The following is a 20443-nucleotide window of genomic DNA, read 5'->3' on the forward strand; positions in this document are numbered from 1 at the left end:
AGTGCATAGCATCACTGACTTGAGGGGGAAAATGTCTTTGGGGGGCTTCAGCGCTCAAAGAAAACTTTGTCGCTTCTTTCTAGGACAATTGCAGACGAGCCGAAAATGTTCTCCGTCTATGGATTATTGAAGCCAAGGACCTTGCCCCTAAAAAGAAATATTTCTGTGAACTGTGCCTTGATGATATCCTCTTTGCTCGAACAACCAGCAAGACCAAAGCAGATAATATTTTCTGGGGTGAACATTTTGAGTTCTACAGCCTTCCACCTCTTCATAGCATCACAGTTCACATTTATAAAGACGTGGAAAAAAAGAAAAAAAAAGACAAGAATAATTATGTAGGGCTAGTCAACATCCCCACTGCCAGTGTGACTGGTCGCCAGTTTGTAGAAAAGTGGTATCCAGTGAGTACACCTACACCCAACAAAGGAAAGACAGGAGGACCTTCTATTCGGATTAAATCACGTTTCCAAACCATCACCATTCTGCCTATGGAGCAATACAAGGAGTTTGCAGAATTCGTCACCAGCAACTACACCATGTTGTGTTCTGTTCTTGAACCAGTAATTAGTGTGAGAAATAAAGAGGAGCTGGCCTGTGCCTTAGTGCACATTCTCCAGAGTACTGGCAGAGCCAAGGTAAGTGGAAAAGGAGGGTTGCATGACCCAAAATTTCTTCTCTACCTTTTAAGAAGAAACAAATACATGTTTGCTGTGAAGACTCAAATTAGAAAAATATGTCTCACTATTGGTCCAAAAAAAAAAAAAGTTGGGAAGCAAAACTTTTAGAGACCAACAAGTGTTTATTTGAAGTCTGTTTGCCTGGAATATAGATACCAGAGCTATCTCTTTATTGTCTGACAAAATAAATGGTAGAATTCATGTGATAATCCCATAGTGTGTTCAAGATTATTTATCTTTAGTTCTGGAGTGTATTGTGTGATGGTTTTCTTCCTCGCTGTAGGTTAAGATTGACTGATGACTGTATCTCCTAGTCACAAAAGGAGGTATTCTAGAAGCATGCTGGTCATTAACGAGTCTTCATGAGATTAACATTTAAATTTGGAGTTAAAATACCAGGGATATTATTTAATTGTTACTAGCTGTCTTATGATAGCCTTATCTCAGTTCATCTTGGATAGAAGTAAAAACTCAAGAAATTGGAAAGAAAGAAATATGCTAATTGTATGAAGAACACTGGACAATTGATAGTCTTTGATCAGCCTAGTAATTATCACCTCTGCGATAAGTCTCCATTATGTTGTATGCAAGTCGGTCATGGTAGAATTGTGTGTTAGATCTAGAGGAATTTGCAGCTAGAATAATTTATTTAGAATCAGGTAATAAAATTGTTTTTAAGGTTTCTTGATACAAACCGCAATATATCAATATATTCAATATTTAGTCTCTGATTTAACAGCCTTCCTACTGATTATCATTTTTGTGCTTGAATTTACTAATAATAGATTTGAGCTTTCTGGTGTTAAAAAATTTTGAATTTGAAATTTTGTCTCATTTTTGAAATTATATGAATATGTTCTTTCTATTCTTCATTTGCTCCAGGTTCAAAACCAAATGTAGGATTTTTTTAAGTGGCTTTGTTGAGGTACAATTTATATACCATGAACTATAACCACTTAAAGTGAAAAATTCAGTGAGTTTTGACAGTTTATGCACCCATGGAAACTACTGCAATCAAAATACAGAATGTTACCATCACCCCAAGTTTCTTCCTGTCCTTTAGCATAAGAGTTTTAATTGTGATTCCTAAGTCTGCAACTCTTTTACACTGTCGAGCTACCCCAGAATAATCCCATTAATGTTTAAAATGCTTCTTTTTGAAGTAAAAGTATATCATCACATTCCTTCTGTTTGTGGCTTTGGAGACTTCCGAGTATACACTGAATGTATAGTTTTCAAAATACATAGTGTTATCACATTTCAAATTGAGTAATAGTGAACATGGAATTTTTTTTTTTTTTTTTTTTTTTTTTTTTTTGTCCTTTGTCTCTTTAGGGCCTCACCCATGGCATATGGATCCCAGACTAGGGATCTAATCGGAGCTGCAGCCACCGCCCTATGCCACAGCCACAGCAACGCGGCATCTGAGCCACATCTGCAACCTACACCACAGCTCACAGCAATGCCGGATCCTTAACCCACTGACCAAGGTCAGGGATCGAACCCGAAGCCTCATGGTTCCTAGTCAGATTTGCTAACCACTGAGCCACGACAGGAACTCCATCATGGAATTTTAAGTCAGGTTTCTTAAGACTGTTGAGAAATGAAACAGCTGTTTCTTAAAGGCTTTATTGCTCCTAATGCCTTACTTTTCGATGGATGGATGGATGGATGGATGGATGGAGACACATATATACAAACATAATTAGCCTGGAAAATGAATTCAGATGTTTACTTCAAGAAATTTCATGTTGATACTGTGGACCAATTGGCAACTATTATGTATCGAGCACCTAAGGTGTGTCAGAAACTGTTAAATGCTAGAAATATAGAGATAAATAAAAATAGACTCTGTGGTCTCATGGGGCTTATACAGTCTTCTGGGGAAAACATGTTAATCAAATAATTACAGAAATACATGTGTGATTATAGTGAGAAATGCCGATTTTAAAAAAGAAATGGATTCAGGGGACCTAACTGGTGGAGTTCAGGAGCAGTGTTGGTCAGAGAAGCCTTCCTTGAAGAAATGATGTGCGAATTAAAATCCAAAGGATTCAAGAAATTAACTCCATGTCAGTGGGGGCAGAGCGAAGGTGGGAGTGAAGGGCATTTGCAAAAAGCTCTTTGTCGAATAGACACCATGGTGTGTTAGAAAGGGCTTGATGTACTGAAGGACCTTTGAAAAAAAAGGCCCTTGAGACTGGAGCAAAATGCAGGGAGAATGGTACAAAATGAGGCTGAGAAAGTAGACAGAAACAGAAAATATAGACCATATTCAGAATTACAGACTTTATCAAAAGTGCAGTGAAAAACCATTGAAGGAATTTCTAACTTAGGGGTTAGGGTTCATCCTGACTGACTTTTTTTTTTTTTTTTAATGAACTTGGTAGCTTTAGTTTCAAAGCAGTGTTCCCAGGTTGTCTTATATTTCTAATATATATTAGTTATTCAGTTGCTTTCTGCCTGATTGAACATTCTCCTCTCAGGATTTTCTGACCGACTTGGTGATGTCTGAGGTGGATCGTTGTGGAGAGCATGATGTCTTGATCTTCAGAGAGAACACCATTGCCACCAAATCCATAGAGGAATACCTCAAGCTGGTGGGACAGCAGTATCTTCATGATGCATTGGGTATGGAGAAGAACAACATCTGTCTTCTTTCCCTTGAGATGTTTAGGTTATTCCACTCTGATGAAACAACCAACTTGAGCTCAAAGTCTGCGTATTTTTTAGTTCTAGCCGATTAAAGTGTTCAAGTCAGAGTTTCATCCGTAAGAAGTCTCCGCAGTAGTCAGCAGTGGAGGAACCACCCACTGGTTTCCTACAGCGTGTATGAAAAGGAAGTCCATCAGTATATGCAGCTACCCCTAGGCCCTCACGTTCTTGAGATCCTGAGATACATAGTAATGTTAGTACGAAGATCCCCCAAAGTGCCGGGTGTTTATCCCATGATATAAATACATTACCTAAGTCTTGAAAGTGTTAGCATTTATTATCATGTATCAAAAATGAAGAAACTCGTGGAGTTCCCTGATAGCTCCATGGGTTAAGATCCAGCATTGTCACTGCTGTGGCTGAGGTCGTTGCTGTGGTGCAGGTTCAATCCCTGGGCATGCCGTGAGTGCAGCCAAGACAATGAAGAAACTCTTGCCAATTTCCACAACTCCCAATTTCTGCCCTCAAAACTTCCAGAATTTTTTGCAGCAACTGATTTTTGTCGAATCAATAGTTCTAACTGACTAAGGCTACTCACTTGCAGCTCCCTATGTGGCCATGAAATCCAGTGTTAAGCACCAGAGTAGCCACTGTGCTGGGCACTTACATGTACCTTATGATAAAGCAGATGTGAGTTCCTTGAAGAACACTGTCATTTTCTTCACCTGCATATCCCCAGTGCTTCACATAGGACATTGAGCAGCCCTGGAGTTCCCGTTGCGGCTCAGTGGTTAACGAACCCGACTAGGAACCATGAGGTTGCGGGTTCGATCCCTGGCCTTGCTCAGTGGGTTAAGGATCCAGCGTTGCCGTGAGCTGTGGTGTAGGTCGAAGACTCGGCTCAGATCCTGCATTGCTGTGGCTCTGGCGTAGGCTGGCAGCTACGGCTCCAATTAGACCCCTAGCTTGGGAACCTCCATATGCCACGGGAGGGACCCTAGAAAAGGCAAAAAGACATAAAATAAAATAAAATAAAATAAAATAAATAAAAAATAAAAATAAAAACATCGAGCAGCCCTATCCTAAGAGTCCCATATAAGTAAATTTTCTAGTAGTCACCATATAAAAGGGGAAGAGAGACAGGTAAAATTAACTTGGATAACATTCTGTCTAACCCAGTGTGTCCAAATATTACTTAATGCATTATCAATATAAAAATTATTAATGAGGTATTTTACTTTTTTCAGACTAACTGGTTGAAATTCAGTGTGTATTTTACATTTATTACACATTCACCTTGCCCTAGTCATGTTTCAGGTGCTCAGCAGTCACATGTGACTATCAAAAGCAGACAGTAAGGTGTGTTGTAAGAATGGATAAATGTTTGCCCTTAAGGAGTTAACAATATAGATAGATAAGAAAGATAAGGATATCCCTCTAACCAAAAAGAGAAAGAGAATCCTGTGTCCTTTCAGATAATTAAAGAAACTGATTCTAGCTGATGGAATTATGAAGTTTCCCTTGTGAAATGTGTTTATCATGTGTGTGTAGCTTGAAGAGTAGCAGGTTTATATAAACAGAGAGATTGGACAACGGAAGTGGCAGGGATTATTAAAGGGGAAAGAACCTCATGAACAAAAAGCCATGGAGGTAGCAGAGAACCAGGCATGTTAGCTGGGAAATGAAGTGAAAAGTCAACAACAGTAAAAAAGAAAAACAATTAGAACCAATTAGTTGAGAGCCTTGACTGCCTGGCTGGGGGGGTGTAGGTTTTCCAGTAATTATTGGTGAGCCCCTGGAAGTTTTAAGCAGGCTGTTTGTAATAGCATCAGTTCAACAGAGTGATTTAAGTGGGTTAGTTAAACAGTTGAAAACAGAGACCAGTTAGGAAGGCAAGAAATAAGACTCTGAATGAGGAAGTCACCACAAGTGAGAGAAAAGGTGACTCTGAGAAATATTAAAATTGAACTGATAGGACTTGGCAACTTTTCAGTGTGTGGGGATGGGGAAGGGGTGGGGGGAGGAATTTGGGGCCTTTGTGAATGACAAGAAGGATGATGAGATTCTAAACAGATAGAGACCACGGAGAAGTAGTGGGCTTGAAGATAAGAGAAATGATATTTCCACCTCACTTGGATTCATCTTGCAGTTCAAGTAGGAGATCCCAGGGTTCTAGTTAGGAAATCCCAAGACATCTGTTAGCTGGCTGTTGGAAATGTAGGACTCTTACTTACGAAGAGGGAATCAGTGAAACCACAAGATCACCAGAGGAGGAAGAGAGTAGGGCCAAAGACAGATATCACAGTGCACCTAGTTTATGACGGAGGAGGAAGCACACATGCAAAAAAAAAAAAGAAAAGAAAAAAGAAAACCAGGAACATACTGAACCTTAGAAACCAAGAGGAAAAAAGTATCACTAGAATGACAGACTGAAGAAAGTAAAGATTAAAAAGAAAACACGGCTATTGCACTTGGCAACTTAAAGATGACTAGTAATGACTGGCATGGCTCTGAGGAGGACAGAGCCAGGTCGCACAAGTTGAAAAGGGAATAATGGTAAAAACTGCTTTGTTTACATGTCTTGGACTCACTGTAGTAGCAATTAATTCCTGCTCTGGAGGAGGAAATTTTTATCTCCTCCTGTTTCCTCTCTTATTTTTTTCTTTTCTCTAAGCCATGTGTTTTCGTTTAAGATCTAATGGGAATCTATAAGGAGGAGAGTGAAAAAGGAATTTTTTTTAACATTAGGAAAGGAACAGAATCATGGTCTCACATGAAGAGCTTACTCCAGTCGTCTCATAAATTATATCTCATGGTTTAATGGTTTGTACCGCCTTGTAAAATGCAAGGATGACGCATCTCAAACAGTATTCTCTCTTCTGGGAGGGTAAAAGGGTAAATATTTGTTGACCACCTACTTCTTACAAATCAGATATTCATATTCTGCCACTCAAGGTGCTAAACAGGATTTCCAAGTGAAATCATTTCTGAAATGAAAAGGAGAGACAAGTCCTTTGGTAGGACAGTTAATAATTAAATAGCTGATGGGTTCAATGAGACATGAAAATTACTGCAGTGAGCAGAGGGAGGAATTGACATGACCCCACAAAGATCTCTATTATGTTTGTAACCCAAGAGCAAGGGCCAGGGTGGTGGAAATGGCTGCTGCTTCCAAGAGCACAAACAGAATTAATTGGTCAACTTCTTCAGGACAGAAATTCTACTGTCTTCTTCCCACCTAAATCCCCATATTTCTAGTTAGCCTTAACATCCTAGACTCTCAGTCGCTGATTTTTCGCCTGCATTTTATTTTTATGACAGAAATTCTGTTTTGAAATTAGTTTACTGAATGCCTTAGCACCAGTGTAAATGCAGACTTATTTTATATAGGTCAAAATAGTAATAAGTGATTTTCCATTAGTAACCCTGAAGAACTGCAAAATGTTCAGTTGCCCGAGAAAGATTCAGTTGCTTTCATCATATGATACTGTACTTGCTATGGCAGCAGCCTCTTAAGAATACAGTTGAGAAAGATTTCATGATAAGTTTTAAATACAAAGACTTCCACAGGGAAGTCTTAATAAACCAAAAAGAAAATTAATAAGTACAACTGAGCACTCAATAAAGTTTTGTTGTATTTCATACACTTTGGGCCAAAAGAAAAAAAAAAGAAAAAAAAGTGAATGTTACTTCCAGATTGCCTGAAGAATTCTCAGAGAAAATTGAGTTAAAAGTTGCCAATCTAATAAGAGAATATCTCTACCTGCTTCTTAGCCTGTCTTCATTTATCTTGATTGAAAACATTGCTGTTTGTAGCACAGACTCTGCCTCAGATAGACTTAAATCTCCCGCCTGTTAACCCCTTTTCCATTTCTGGTGGAAGTCACATTGCCTGTTGGTATTCTGTGACACACAGGAAACACCGTCTTCTGTGACATACAGAAAAGAAGCCCCTTGAACGACCTGATTTCCATCCTTGGTGACGCAGGCAGATTTCCTTTTAGCAAATTTTTTTAACAGATTTCTATTTAGCAAAAATATGTCCATATCTATTGGCTTATTTCTCTACATGAAATTTGGATGCTAGCTGGTAAAGAGTTAATGATTTACATAGAAAACACACCATAGAACATTCTAGGCACAAACTCGCACTTAAACAACACGTTGAGCACCCATCCTCTTTGGCCATGATCTCTTTTTCAAAGGCGAAAGAGCAGACATGAAGGGATTATTAACTCTGTCTCAGTAACGTGTGATTAGCTAAGAAGCTTCTAGGGGCACCTTCCAATGTGGTCCTTTCCACACTGTCAGACATAGGTTGTAGCCTCAAAAGTGAAAAGGATTTTCTCAATTTTGGAGGATTTTAATTATGTCAAAATCAGTTTTAAAAAACTTTAGAGGAGTTCCTGTTGTGGCTCAGTGGTTAATGAACCTGACTGGCACCTGTGAGGATGAGGGTTTGATCCCTGGCCTCCCTCAGTGGGTTAAGGATCTGGCATTGCCATGAGCTGCGATGTAGGTCACAGACACAGCTCAGATCCTACATTGCTGTGCCTGTGGTGTAGGCTGGCAGCTGTAGCTGCAATTCAACCCCTAGCCTGGGAACCTCCATATGCCCCAGGTACGGCGCTAAAAAGCAAAAAAAAAAAAAAAAGAAACTTTAGACAGTTAATATATTTCTAGACCCTTGAATTATTTATTTCGTTCTTGACGAGTAAAAGAAAAATATTCTCAAAATTCATGAGTTCATATTAATAGTAGTATTGTTTCCCTTGAATAGATTTAACTCACTAAACCAGGTATTTATGATATAAATTTAGAGGTGGATCGATTTTTACCTGAAGTATTTGACATTGATGACTTAGTTTTGTATCTAGGTACTCTTTCAATGAGGTAAATTGTTTGGAAGCCCATAGCATAGAAGACATTGAGAACATGTTGAATAGAAAGCATTTGGAGTGAATAAGCAATGAGATCCTGCTCTAGAGCCCAGGGACTGTATCTAGTCACTTATGATGGAGCATGATGGAGGATAATGTGAGAAAAAGAATGTATACATATGTGTGTGTGTGACTGGGTCACTTTGCTGTACAGTAGAAACTGACAGAACACTGTAAACCAACTATAATGGAAAAAAAGAAATCTTATGAGAATTGGTAAACATTTTTAAAAGCCTTTTAATGATGTTGGTCATTTCACTTTATGAAAAGTTACTTTAAAGTAACAGTTTGTACATAATAATACCTACTGTATGGAGCCCTACTAAGTACCATGCACCATACTGGATCCTTTTCATGCAATATTTCAGATCCTCACCCAAACTCCACAAGACTGGAGCTATTAGTGCTGTTTTCTAAACAAGACAGCTGAGGCTTGGACTAATTAGGTGACTTTTCAAGGCTCCACATTCCATTAAGTGGTGAGTCCGGGATTTGACCTGAGACTCTGTCTGTGCACCAACTTAGATTCCTGTTTTCCAAGCATCTTTCCTACAAATAATCCCTTCCCATCCTCTACCATAGCCATTTTTTAAATCTTTTATTTAACTTAATACTAATCATTTTGGTAGAAAATGCTCTTCAATATCGCTGCTCTACTTTTTGTGGAAATTATTGTTCACTTTCATGAAATCTCTTAACTTTTGTGAACCTCAGCTTATACTGGCAGATTTAAAGGGAGCTTTGAAAGATCTCCTCTTCTTTCATAAAGACCTATAAAAACCAAAAGAGTACATACTATCATCTCTGGCAAATAATCATTAAGCCCCTGCCATGCTTTGGAAACTATACAATAGGCTTGGGATTAGAACATGAATAGAAGAACCATGTCCCTGACCTCTAACGGTATTGATCCTAAAGATGAGACAGATGTGTGAACAAGCACTAAACAGTGTGAAACGTGGAGCAGAACATATACAAGGTGCAGTGCGTAGTGGAGGATAAACAGGTGAAGTAAGGATTTGTTCTTTCAGGAAATATTGGGCCTGTCTCTACAAAGGATATGTGAACAGGGCTTCCGAGTTAAATTTGTTTGGGGAAACGTATACAGATTATATAAAGAGATGCTCTGCTTTGTGCCATGCTAAAAGACTATCCCCATTACAGGAGGTAGGCCTGGAAGACCCTTGAATCTGTGTTTGGCACTAATGTTACCACTTAACAGCGTAGGTGGGCTATTTATTCAGATATGGGCTATTTATTCTTCTAAAATGGCAACAACGTTAGTCATCCTGGTAGAGAGGCCTTATAATAAATAATGAGTTCCTGCTAATTAAATATATTTGTGGCTTCAGATAAAAGATGTAAGCTGTAGCATCGTTTAAAGTAGTATCGTTATTCTTTTCATAAATACCACGGTAATCATGTTAATGACTACGGTTTTTCCACTTCCAGAGTAAGGAAGATAAACATGACATATGGGAGGTAGTTACTCGAGTTCCAAGTCAGTAACCCTCTATGAAGAGTCTTTTGTGCCCTCCGTGTCAGACGTCAGAAAGAATTCCCCATTATACATTTTAGTACAGAAGCCCTAAATTCTATTCCGTTCAGGAAGGCGCTATTTATAGTTACACTCTTCATCATCTTCTCTTTCTTCTCTTTTCACATAGGGGAGTTCATCAAAGCTCTGTATGAGTCAGATGAGAACTGCGAAGTGGATCCCAGCAAATGTTCTTCCAGTGAACTGATAGACCATCAGAGCAACCTGAAAATGTGCTGTGAGCTGGCTTTCTGCAAGATCATCAACTCCTACTGGTGAGCTGGTGCCAGCGCTTCATTCTCTGCTTATGGAATTTAAATTTTTCCATGTAAAAGTGATCACAGTGTTAACTGTTATTTCCTATCCAAAGGAAGGACTTAGAGGAAAAACAGCAAGTTTCCCTAATTACAATTTTGCCTAAAATCTAAGCCTCCATTGTAAGCAGAAGGACCTCAGCGCTGCCTGTCTACCTAAGTCTAATGTTTCCCCGGAATATGAGCACTGTATCCTCTAACACCAAAAATATTTTAAGGACTTTTAAACATACTTGCTAGCGTCAAACAGAGGCACTAATGATTTTTGATAATGACACCAGCCCCAGCACTCGGTGAGGTTTTGGAAGATTTTTGATAAGCAGTCTTTAGAGAGAATATTATGATGAACTCTAGTAAACTAGTTAGTTTAGTCAGGAGCCCCAGGCCATCTTCCCACTTTGTAAAACTAAATTGGCACTAATTCCCGAGTTTTGTAGCTTTGCGTTTCCGCTTTTCCACCTGGGTGTCTGGGAATTTTCCACCGTCTCTCAGCCATGCATCAGGCAGAGGTCTCTGTTAGACCTTCCTCTCAGCCCGGCTCTGTTGGGCCAGAGTGGGATCACCTCTGCTTCCTTGGGTTATGATGCTTTTGAATTTAGAGGTTTGGGTCTTTCTTCCTTCGCCAGTGTTTTCCCTCGCGAGTTGAAAGAAGTGTTTGCATCGTGGAAGCAGCAGTGCCTGAACCGCGGCAAGCAGGACATCAGCGAGCGGCTCATCAGTGCCTCGTTGTTCCTCCGTTTCCTGTGCCCGGCCATCATGTCTCCCAGCCTCTTCAACCTAATGCAGGAGTATCCTGATGACCGCACGTCTCGGACTCTAACGCTCATTGCCAAGGTCATCCAGAACCTGGCCAACTTTGCCAAGTAGGTGGAGCTGCCATAACCACTTAAAAAAATTGTTTAAAAAACAAGTACATGAGGAGTTCCCATCGTGGCTCAGCGGAAACAAATCTGACTAGTATCCACGAGGACACAGGTTCGACCCCTGGCCTCACTCAGTGGGTCAAGGATCCGGCGTTGCCATGAGCTGTGGTGTAGGTTGCAGATGTAGCTCAGATCTGGCATTGCTGCGGCTGCGGCGTAGGCCAGAGGCTACAGCTCCAATATGGCCCCCATTCTGGGAACTTCTATATGCCGAGACTGTGGCCCTTAAAAAAAAGAAAAACAGGTACACGAGGCCTGAAATCTAAAATTCGGATAGGAGTGGGGAGCCTCATCACTTGTGTTACATGATTTTCATTGTGATGTTATTAAAAAGAGCTAAAAAAAAAAATGGAATTAGTTTGAATATTCACTTTGTAGAGGAATGGTAAAGTAGCCTATGCATTCAGTGGAGTATGTTCAGCCACTGCAAATTGTGTTTACCAAAAACCAATAATATGGAAAATGATTAAGATATAATTAAATTAAAATTAAATAAATGAAGCTATATTAAAATAAAAAGTGCTATTAAAAACTTCAGCTAGGAGTTCCTCTTGTGGCTCAGTGGAAATGAATCCCTCTAGTATGCAGGTTCAGTCCCTGGCCTCGCTCGGTGGGTTAAGGATCTGGCATTGCCGGGAGCTGTGTTGTAGGTCGCAGACTCGGCTCAGATTCTGCATTGTTGTGGCTGTGGTGTAGACTGGCAGCTGTAGCTCCTATTTGACCCCTAGCCTGGGAACTTCCATATGCTCCAAGTGCAGCCCTAAAAGGCAAAAAAAAAAAAAAAAAAAAAACATTTCAGCCAAGTAAGGTCCTGCTGTATAGCACAGTTGTGATGGAACATGATGGAAGATATTATGAGAAAAAGATAGGATACCAAATGGTGCATGAGCTTTTATCCCAGCAATATGAAAACACACAAACCCAGGATAAGGAAGTTGGGAAGGACAGTCAGAGGAAATGCTCTGGTTACATTATCTAAGACAGTTGGCCTGGCCCCTCAAAAAAAGCCGGTGTCAGGAAAAATGGAAAAGATGGCTGGGGGACTGTCTTGGATTAAAAGAGACTAAATGCAGTGCTTGAATCTTAATTGGATCTGAATTGGAAAAAAAAATTATAAAAATCATTTTGGGGACAGTTGGCAAGATTTAAGTATGAGCTATATATAAGATAATTTAAAATACTATCTTTTAAAAGTTTCAGTGGTTTAGGTAAGAGTTATTTCTTATTCTGGAGAAATAGTGCTAATATACTAAGAGGTCATGTCTGTAACAGTTTAAAATGGTTCGACACTTAGAATAGATTTACAAGGAGATCCTGCTGAATAGCATTGAGAACTATGTCTAGATACTCATGTTGCAACAGAAGAAAGGGTGGGTAAAAAATCTAATTGTAATGTATACATGTAAGGATAACCTGACCCCCTTGCTGTACAGTGGGAAAATTAAAAAAATATATTAAAAAAATAAAATAAAATAAAATGGTTCGATATTTTTAAAAAGTACATATATATAGAAAGAGAGTGAAAAACAAACTTGGCAAAATATAAACAGTTGGTTAATATCGGTGAATGGCCTAAGAGTATGTGTTGTATGTTCTTTAAACTTTTCTGTAAGCTTAAACTTTATCAAACGGAAGTTAGTAGAAAGCAATTGGGGGAAAAATCCACTGAACTGTAAACTACCACTTATTTGGGTGGTAAAGTGGATACACTCATCCTTTTTTCTTTCACTTTTTCTTGTTTTCAAATTGTTCTTCAGTTTGTATAATTTTTATCAATTATTAAAAACAGTTTTAAGAAATCGCTGAGAAGCAGTCCACACTGTGATCGCAAAATTGATCACAGATTTATTCAATAATGAAGCTTAAGGACAACTTTCTAGTAGAAATATTTTGAAGGAAAAAATTATAACTTCAATGAGACAGATTGTTTTCTGGCATAAATAGTGGCTTTTTAGAAGTGCACCATTTGAACTCTGTGTGCCCTGTGTATGGAAATATACATGTTTACCCATATTTGAGCTAGTTCTTTTAAAAATTGTTTTTAGTTTCATTTGGAACCTATTTTTTGGACTTAAGCTAGGCTTGGAAGATAGCTAGAACCTAGCCAGACAGTCAAAGAAGAGAAGCTCTTCTCCAGTAGAAATAAATATGAACACAAAAGCTTGGAGAAGAGAAAGGGTACAATATATTCAGAAGACTTTGAGGAAACCAGTGATATTGAAGGTTTATACTGATGAGGATCATTTATACTGGCTTTAAATAACAGGGGGAAAAAAAAGTGTTTTGTCTCTACCCTACCTTTGAATAGAAAGCTATTCAAAGATTTTTGAGGAGTTCCCGTCGTGGCGCAGTGGTTAACGAATCCGACTAGGAACCATGAGGTTGCGGGTTCCATCCCTGCCCTTGCTCAGTGCGTTAAGGATCCGGCATTGCCATGAGCTGTGGTGTAGGTTGCAGACGCGGCTCGGATCCCGCGTTGCTGTGGCTCTGGCGTAGGCCGGTGGCTACAGCTCTGATTCGACCTCTAGCCTGGGAGCATATGCTGCGGGAGCAGCCGAAGAAATAGCAAAAAAAAGACTAAATAAATAAATAAATAAATAAAGGTAAAAAATGTTCTATTACTAAAAAAAAAAAAAAAGATTTTGAGTATTAATGTAATATTAGCAAAGTATGTTTTAGTGTTTGTCACTTACAGATAATAAACAGAGTAGTCACTTAGCTCCCCCCCCCAAAAAAAAAGTATAGCTCTCTGTAAAGTCAATTCAGAATGATCACATCTCTTGTCTTGAATGTGTTCCTTCTCATTTTCTCTCCCTCTACTTCAGATTTGGTAACAAAGAGGAATACATGGCATTCATGAATGATTTTTTAGAATACGAATGGGGCGGAATGAAGCGCTTTCTTTTGGAGATCTCTAATCCAGACACCATCTCAAACACCCCAGGCTTTGATGGCTATATCGATCTGGGTCGAGAGCTTTCAGTTTTGCACTCCTTACTGTGGGAAGTAGTTTCCCAACTTGATAAGGTAAAGTAAGCTGGATGGGTAATGGGAGATGGGAGGCAGAGAATCCTAACGTACCTGAAATCTGGAGAGTATCCGACCGCACTCATGCTGTCTGCTGGTCAAAAGGAGAGCTGGGAGGAAATGGTTATCATTTCTGAGTAAAATATATGTCCTACAAACCAGGAAATTCTAGAAAGCCACAAAATGATTAACACATATTTTAAGTAGTTACCCGAATTAATGTGGTATATATTTCTGTAAAGAAATACAAGTATGTGTGTGTGTATTTGCCTAGAAACTGATATCAAATCTTCATATGTGCAGCCTTATTTATGTAGAGTAGAATGAGCTGAAATCTCATATAGTAGTTTCTTAACAGTGTGGATTAAGGAAAATACTGAGGCAGTTGTGTTAAGTAACTCACCCATGAGATTTATTTTCATCATGTTAAGTCAAAGGGTTTAATATAACTGTCAGTACTATAGAGTTAATGGAATCTGAAAATCCTGATGTTTTCTTTTCCTCTGCAGATGTGAATTAAGGATGTAGAAAACAATGATGATTTCTAATCGTTTTATTTTTTAACCACATGCTAAGAATTTTATTGTCTGTCATCTTGATAACTAAATGTATACCATACCAATCATTTTCTTCCTTCTGGAATTTTGGAAAAAGGAATAGAGTTTGCTGTAAAAAACTGTCTAACAGCTTTTGGCCAGGTTTACCACAATAATTATGTATTCATGTTTTTGTTTACTACAGGTACCTTATAAATATCTGTGGTGGTATGTTAGAATAACTTCAAAAGACAAAGTTATTTTTTCTGGGATAAGACTTTGTTTTCCTCCATTTTCCTATTATCTTTAAAAGTATCGCACCAATAAAATGGTGTGGGAGGGAGTAAAACCTATTAACAAAGACCATTTTCCTGAGGAACTGTAACTGGTAGGGTGGCCATCCACCATCAGTTAGGCTTAGGGTTAGGGCAAGGCTACTGCAAACATTTGTAAAATAGTACATTATTTCTTCTCTTCAAGGACCCCTTCACTTTTAGGAAAGCTATCTAGGGAGTCCCCACTGTGGCACAGTAGGGTTAAGAACCTGACTGCAGTGACTTGGGTCACGTGGAGGCGCAGGTTCAATCCCTAGCCCAGCACAGTGGAGTATAGGATGCATATATGCTATAGCTGTGGCGCTGGTCACAGCTGCAGCTAGGATTCAGTCCCTGACCTGGAAATTTCCATATGCCATGGGTGTGGCCTAAGTTAAGAATGAAAAGAAAAGAAATGCTAGCTAGATTTAAGTTGCAGCTATGCTGAGGCTAAGTTCCTTTCATATGAATCATGGCTCAAAAGGATCAAGCAAGTGAAGACATTTTTCGCATGGCTTTTGTACTCATTTGAGAGGGTAGAAGAGTCTACCCGTTGTTAAGAAGACAGTGAAAACCCAGAGGCAGCCGTGTAAAGTGGCCTGATGGTTGAGGGTTCCCATAAGACCCCACGAGAATAAGAATTCCCCAAAGGAAAAAAATGATTGAGCTGCAGATAAAGCAAAACATAAAACGTTATTCTTCACTGAATGACTGCATCAGTGCGATGCAGAGACAGTTATCTTGTGAAATCAACCTGGTTTTTTCAGGGTCAAGGTCTTTTTAACAGGCTTTGCTGTGCAAACACATTTTCTCCTTTTAAATCTCTGTTTGGTCCTGGGAACCAGAGATACATCTAGACATATCTCATAACGTTTGCCTGATTTTAATGTTAAAAAAAAAAAATTGTCTTACTGATTGAAACTCAGTTGGAAATAGATCAGGATTCCCAAGATTAAATGGGCTAGCGGATGGCAATATCAACTGTGTGCCCTGCGGTGTTCTGAACCCTGAATGCGACACCTTCTTGTATGTTGGCATGCATTTCTTTCCTCACACAATCCCTTTTCTTTGGAAGTTTCATCACATTAGCCAATCCTCTGGTCTTCAAGTCCTTTTTGGTTAGAAGGTGTTTCGTTCCTCCCCTGCCTTCCCCCACCTGGATCTACCAGCCTCCCAAAGATTTAGTTTGCTTTGCATGCCTATTTTAGTTGGAATGGCAATAGTTTGGTTGTTTTGAGCATGTCTTTTAATTTTTATTTGCATAATCCTAATTTCTGTTTCCTTTCTTTCCTCAATGTCTGCTGCATCTTGTTTCGCCTCCTCCATCCATCTCGACGCCATGGTTCTGCTGCTCCATAACAATGCATTATGAACCTGCCACTCCCATATGCAAACACCTACCCTTCCCTCCAACCTACACCCCTCCATCAATGGGCATCGCTGTCCCCAAAACAATCTGTGGTGGATATCGCAATGCTTATTATCCAATTAGGGTGAAAATTCCTTCCTACAGGCGACCGTGGCAAAATTGGGACCTCTCCCTCGTGTTCTTGCTGATATTACCAAATCTCTGACTAATCCCACACCAATACAGCAGCAACTGAGACGCTTCACTGAGCATAGCTCCAGTCCAAATGTCAGTGGAAGCCTCTCCTCCGGGCTGCAGAAAATATTTGAAGACCCTACTGACAGGTACGAAACAGAGAATTTGACCTGCTTCACTCAGAGGGAGATGTTTAGAGATTGGGCAAAAATCTATTTAACTTGTTAAATCTCCAACTTGAAGGTCATGAGCAGTTGGAAAGAATCATCTGACCTGAGATAAACCCAACTGTTTGTCATAGTAATACACATGACCTAGGATACTTATTTTCTAGAACAATATTGTAAAGTTGTAATACATTCGACAATTTAAAAAAAAAAAACTATATTGTGCTTCATAGAAGACTAAGGGTTCTGTGAAATTGGTGTTTTCACATATTGTGGCACCCAAACCCTGGAGAACCCCAGTTGAAATCCTTTTAGAGCTGGCTGTGTCAGCTGGGCAGGTGGATGCAGTGTCAATGCTTAGACTTTGTTCTCTGTGTTGGCAAGACTTGTGCCATTAGCAGAGACTCTGGCTGTGCACTCAGGGCTTCTCCTCTTGAAGGTTTGGACAAAACCAATTAACTATGCATTGGGATACCTTGGGAGGTTTAAAACCTAACTAGGAAATGATTGGAATTCTAGTCAAAATCAAAGACAGGGATGGAGGGTTATACACGGTTTTATTCTCCATCTGGATAAATGGGTAAAAACTAAAAATGTTCGATTTTGTTCTAAGAATTGTAATGATGAAATCTGAGTTCAGAAACCAGGGTAAAAGTATCCACATTGGGCCTGTGAGCCTTCCGAAGAATTCACATGCCTGAGTTGAAGAATGTTAACTCTGTTGAATTTGCTTTCAAGAGTAGTAATTCATGCTCCTTTCCTTTGGCACAGTGATTTGCACAAACTAAAATCTCCAAGCCAGGACAACACAGACAGCTATTTCAGAGGGAAAACGCTGTTGCTGGTTCAGCAAGCCTCCTCCCAGAGCATGACTTACTCTGAAAAGGACGAGAAGGAAAGTAGCCTTCCTAATGGCCGGAGCATCTCCCTCATGGACCTCCAGGACACGCACGCCGCCCAGGTGGAGCATGCGTCTGTCATGCTTGATGTGCCTATGCTCTTGACTGGGAGCCAGCTCTCCATCACCCAGGTGGCCAGCATCAAGCAACTGCGGGAGACTCAGAGCACTCCCCAGAGTGCACCCCAAGTGCGAAGGCCCCTGCACCCAGCCTTGAACCAGCCAGGCAGCCTCCAGCCCTTGTCATTCCAGAACCCTGTCTATCACCTCAATAACCCAATTCCAGCCATGCCAAAGGCCTCTGTGGATTCCAGTTTGGAGAACCTCAGCACTGCCAGTTCCAGGAGCCAAAGTAACAGTGAAGACTTCAAGCTCAGTGGGCCCAGCAACAGCAGCATGGAGGATTTCACCAAACGTAGCACTCAGAGCGAGGACTTCTCCAGGCGGCACACGGTGCCAGACAGGCACATACCTCTTGCTCTGCCGCGGCAGAACAGCACGGGGCAGGCCCAGATCCGTAAAATGGACCAGGCTGGGCTGGGTGCCCGAGCCAAAGCCCCGCCGTCCCTGCCGCACAGCGCTTCCTTACGTAGCACAGGGAGCATGTCAGTGGCATCTGCGGCCCTGGTGGCCGAACCTGTGCAGAATGGGAGCCGGTCCCGGCAGCAGTCCTCTTCCTCCCGAGAGAGCCCTGTTCCCAAAGTGAGAGCCATCCAGAGGCAGCAGACCCAGCAGGTAGGTGTGCATGCCGAGGGGCTGCCTGCTCCTTGGCCAGCTGTTTCCTAGGTTCTCTGTATATCCTCATTGGGAAAGCGGGCTGCTAATAGGGTTTCTACTTAAGACTAGCTTTCTGCAACTGTTTTCCTTCTCATGGAAAGAGGAAAGTGCTGGGGGCTTCTGGCTGGGCGGGGCAGCCAAAGGTAGCTTGACTCCTTACCCTTAGGAGACTCCAACAGCCACACAGGGCGCCCTTTCCGTCAAGTGGCAGAGCCAGCACCTCATTTTGCACTGAGATCTGTGATGTTGAGTGAACAGTTAGACACTTAAACTATGACATCCACAGGCCAAATTAACTAGGATGTATTTTGGGAATCAGGATATTAATCCTCCTTAATTTTTTTTTCTTAAGTTTCCAGAATAAAGTTTTACATTCTGAGCCAAGAGTTTAATGTAACTGCTCCCTACTCCATCCCCCACCTCCCTTTGGTAATAGCAAGTCCCATGTGCCTTTTCCTGGAAATAGGAAAATAACAACGCAACACCTGCGGAGGCAAGATAAAGGGGAGAGGTAAAAAGAAACACAAGTGGTTGACAAGTATTCTCTGAACAGTTGCAGATCTCTTATAGTTCTGTTTACGTGGACCAGCCCAGCTGGTATCATTCCTAATCTTAGTAGAAGATGATCAGACCTTTTCTTCACAAATAAAAAGGTTTTCCAGGAATTTAATCATTTCTTGCATATTGCATTTGGAGGCACCGATACATATTTTGCTCTTACAGTAAACTAATAGGAGTTCCCGTCGTGGCTCAGTGGTTAATGAACCTGGACTAGGAACCGAACTAGGTTTATGGGTTCGATCCCTGGCCTTGCTCAGTGGGTTAAGGATCCGGCGTTGCCGTGAGCGTGGTGTAGGTTGCAGACATGGCTCAGATCCCACATTGCTGTGGCTCTGGCGTAGGCCGGCAGCTACAGCTCCGATCCAGCCCCTAGCCTGGAAACCTCCATATGCCGCAGGAGCCGCCCTAGAAAAGGCAAAAAGACAAATGAAATAAAATAAAATAATAACCTTAGGAATGGCATATGTTACACGTCTTACTTTCATCTAAAAAAAATTTCTCCTAAAAAAAGCTTTGTTGAATGCTTTAATCATACTTTGTATGTATTAGGGAGCTTTGTGATTCCAAGAGTTCTGTACCAAATCCTCTTCCAGCAGAGTTACTGGTCAGAGGAGACTGTAATGAAACAACAGTGAGTCTCTTTAATATGCTTGTATTTTTATAGGCAGGTGTTTATACTGATTTGGTTGCTTCTGCCTGCATTCTGCTGTTATCAGAGCCCTTGCCCTACTTCGATAATTATTGCTTTTTTTAAAAAATTAGAACATTTACAGAATCTTTGGATACAGAAGTAGAAAAAGAGATGAAAAACAAACTGATTCTGGTCCGACTTCCTGAGCAAAAACCTCCTAGTTGGTCAGTTCTTTCCTGAAAAATAAACTTTTTCCTCAATATTAAATTTTTCATTTTTGTTATATCTCCCAATATCACCAGTTTATTTGATTTAATAAGCATGTTCACTTAAAGAAAAGGAAAAAATTGTATTACATTAATTTATATGAGTATATTATATGTTTTCTTTTTCTTTAAATGAAAGTTTTTTAGATATAAAGGATGTATTAGGAGGCTATCAGTCCTTGGCACCTTGTAGTGAATTAGTTTCCACACATTACTTCTTATGGCAGCTTCTAGCTGAGATCAACCACTTTCAGAGAGTTCAGGTGTTTATTGAGAAGAGAAAAGAAAAATAAGTAATTTTAGGGATGGACTGCTGTGGGGAGGCACATCTCTGCATGGGGGCTTAGTGCAGCGCAAAGGCTCTCAGACAAGGAGTAGAGAGGACTGGCAGACTGGCAGAGGGGGCAGGACAGGGGACAGCAACTTTCACCTACTTAGGCCCAGTCCTGGATGGAAAAATACAGTGTTACATAGAGTCCTCTATTCCCAGGGTCCTGACTGATTTTTGATAAACATTATAAATGAAATAGGCTTTTGTGTGATCATTTGAAACCACTTGTCATCTATAATATTCATGCTATAGGAAAACATAGCACCTGTCATATAAGCACTGCATGTTTCTGTGGGTGAATAGAAAGCCGTCTGGATGGCTAGAAGGTAGGAACTGCGCATGG

At 40.3% G+C, this 20443-nt stretch overlaps 1 protein-coding gene across 17 annotated transcripts in view; it reads left to right on the top strand.

The window, feature by feature from the left end:
* Positions 1-20443, top strand: part of RASAL2 (RAS protein activator like 2) — a 388515-nt gene that overhangs the window by 345607 nt on the left and 22465 nt on the right. For 12 of the 17 annotated variants that reach the window (XM_021063713.1, XM_021063721.1, XM_021063712.1 and 9 more), the window contains 7 exons: positions 84-638; positions 3167-3311; positions 9943-10087; positions 10753-10989; positions 13875-14076; positions 16419-16618; positions 17408-18269. In XM_021063713.1, the coding sequence (XP_020919372.1) occupies positions 84-638; positions 3167-3311; positions 9943-10087; positions 10753-10989; positions 13875-14076; positions 16419-16618; positions 17408-18269 (2346 nt within the window). The remainder of the gene's footprint in view (positions 1-83; positions 639-3166; positions 3312-9942; positions 10088-10752; positions 10990-13874; positions 14077-16418; positions 16619-17407; positions 18270-20443) is intronic. The other 5 variants (XM_021063720.1, XM_021063722.1, XM_021063719.1 and 2 more) reach the window with 1 other exon arrangement.

The sequence above is a fragment of the Sus scrofa genome, chromosome 9, assembly GCF_000003025.6.
Source record: "Sus scrofa isolate TJ Tabasco breed Duroc chromosome 9, Sscrofa11.1, whole genome shotgun sequence".
Classification (NCBI taxonomy): Eukaryota; Metazoa; Chordata; class Mammalia; order Artiodactyla; family Suidae; genus Sus; species Sus scrofa.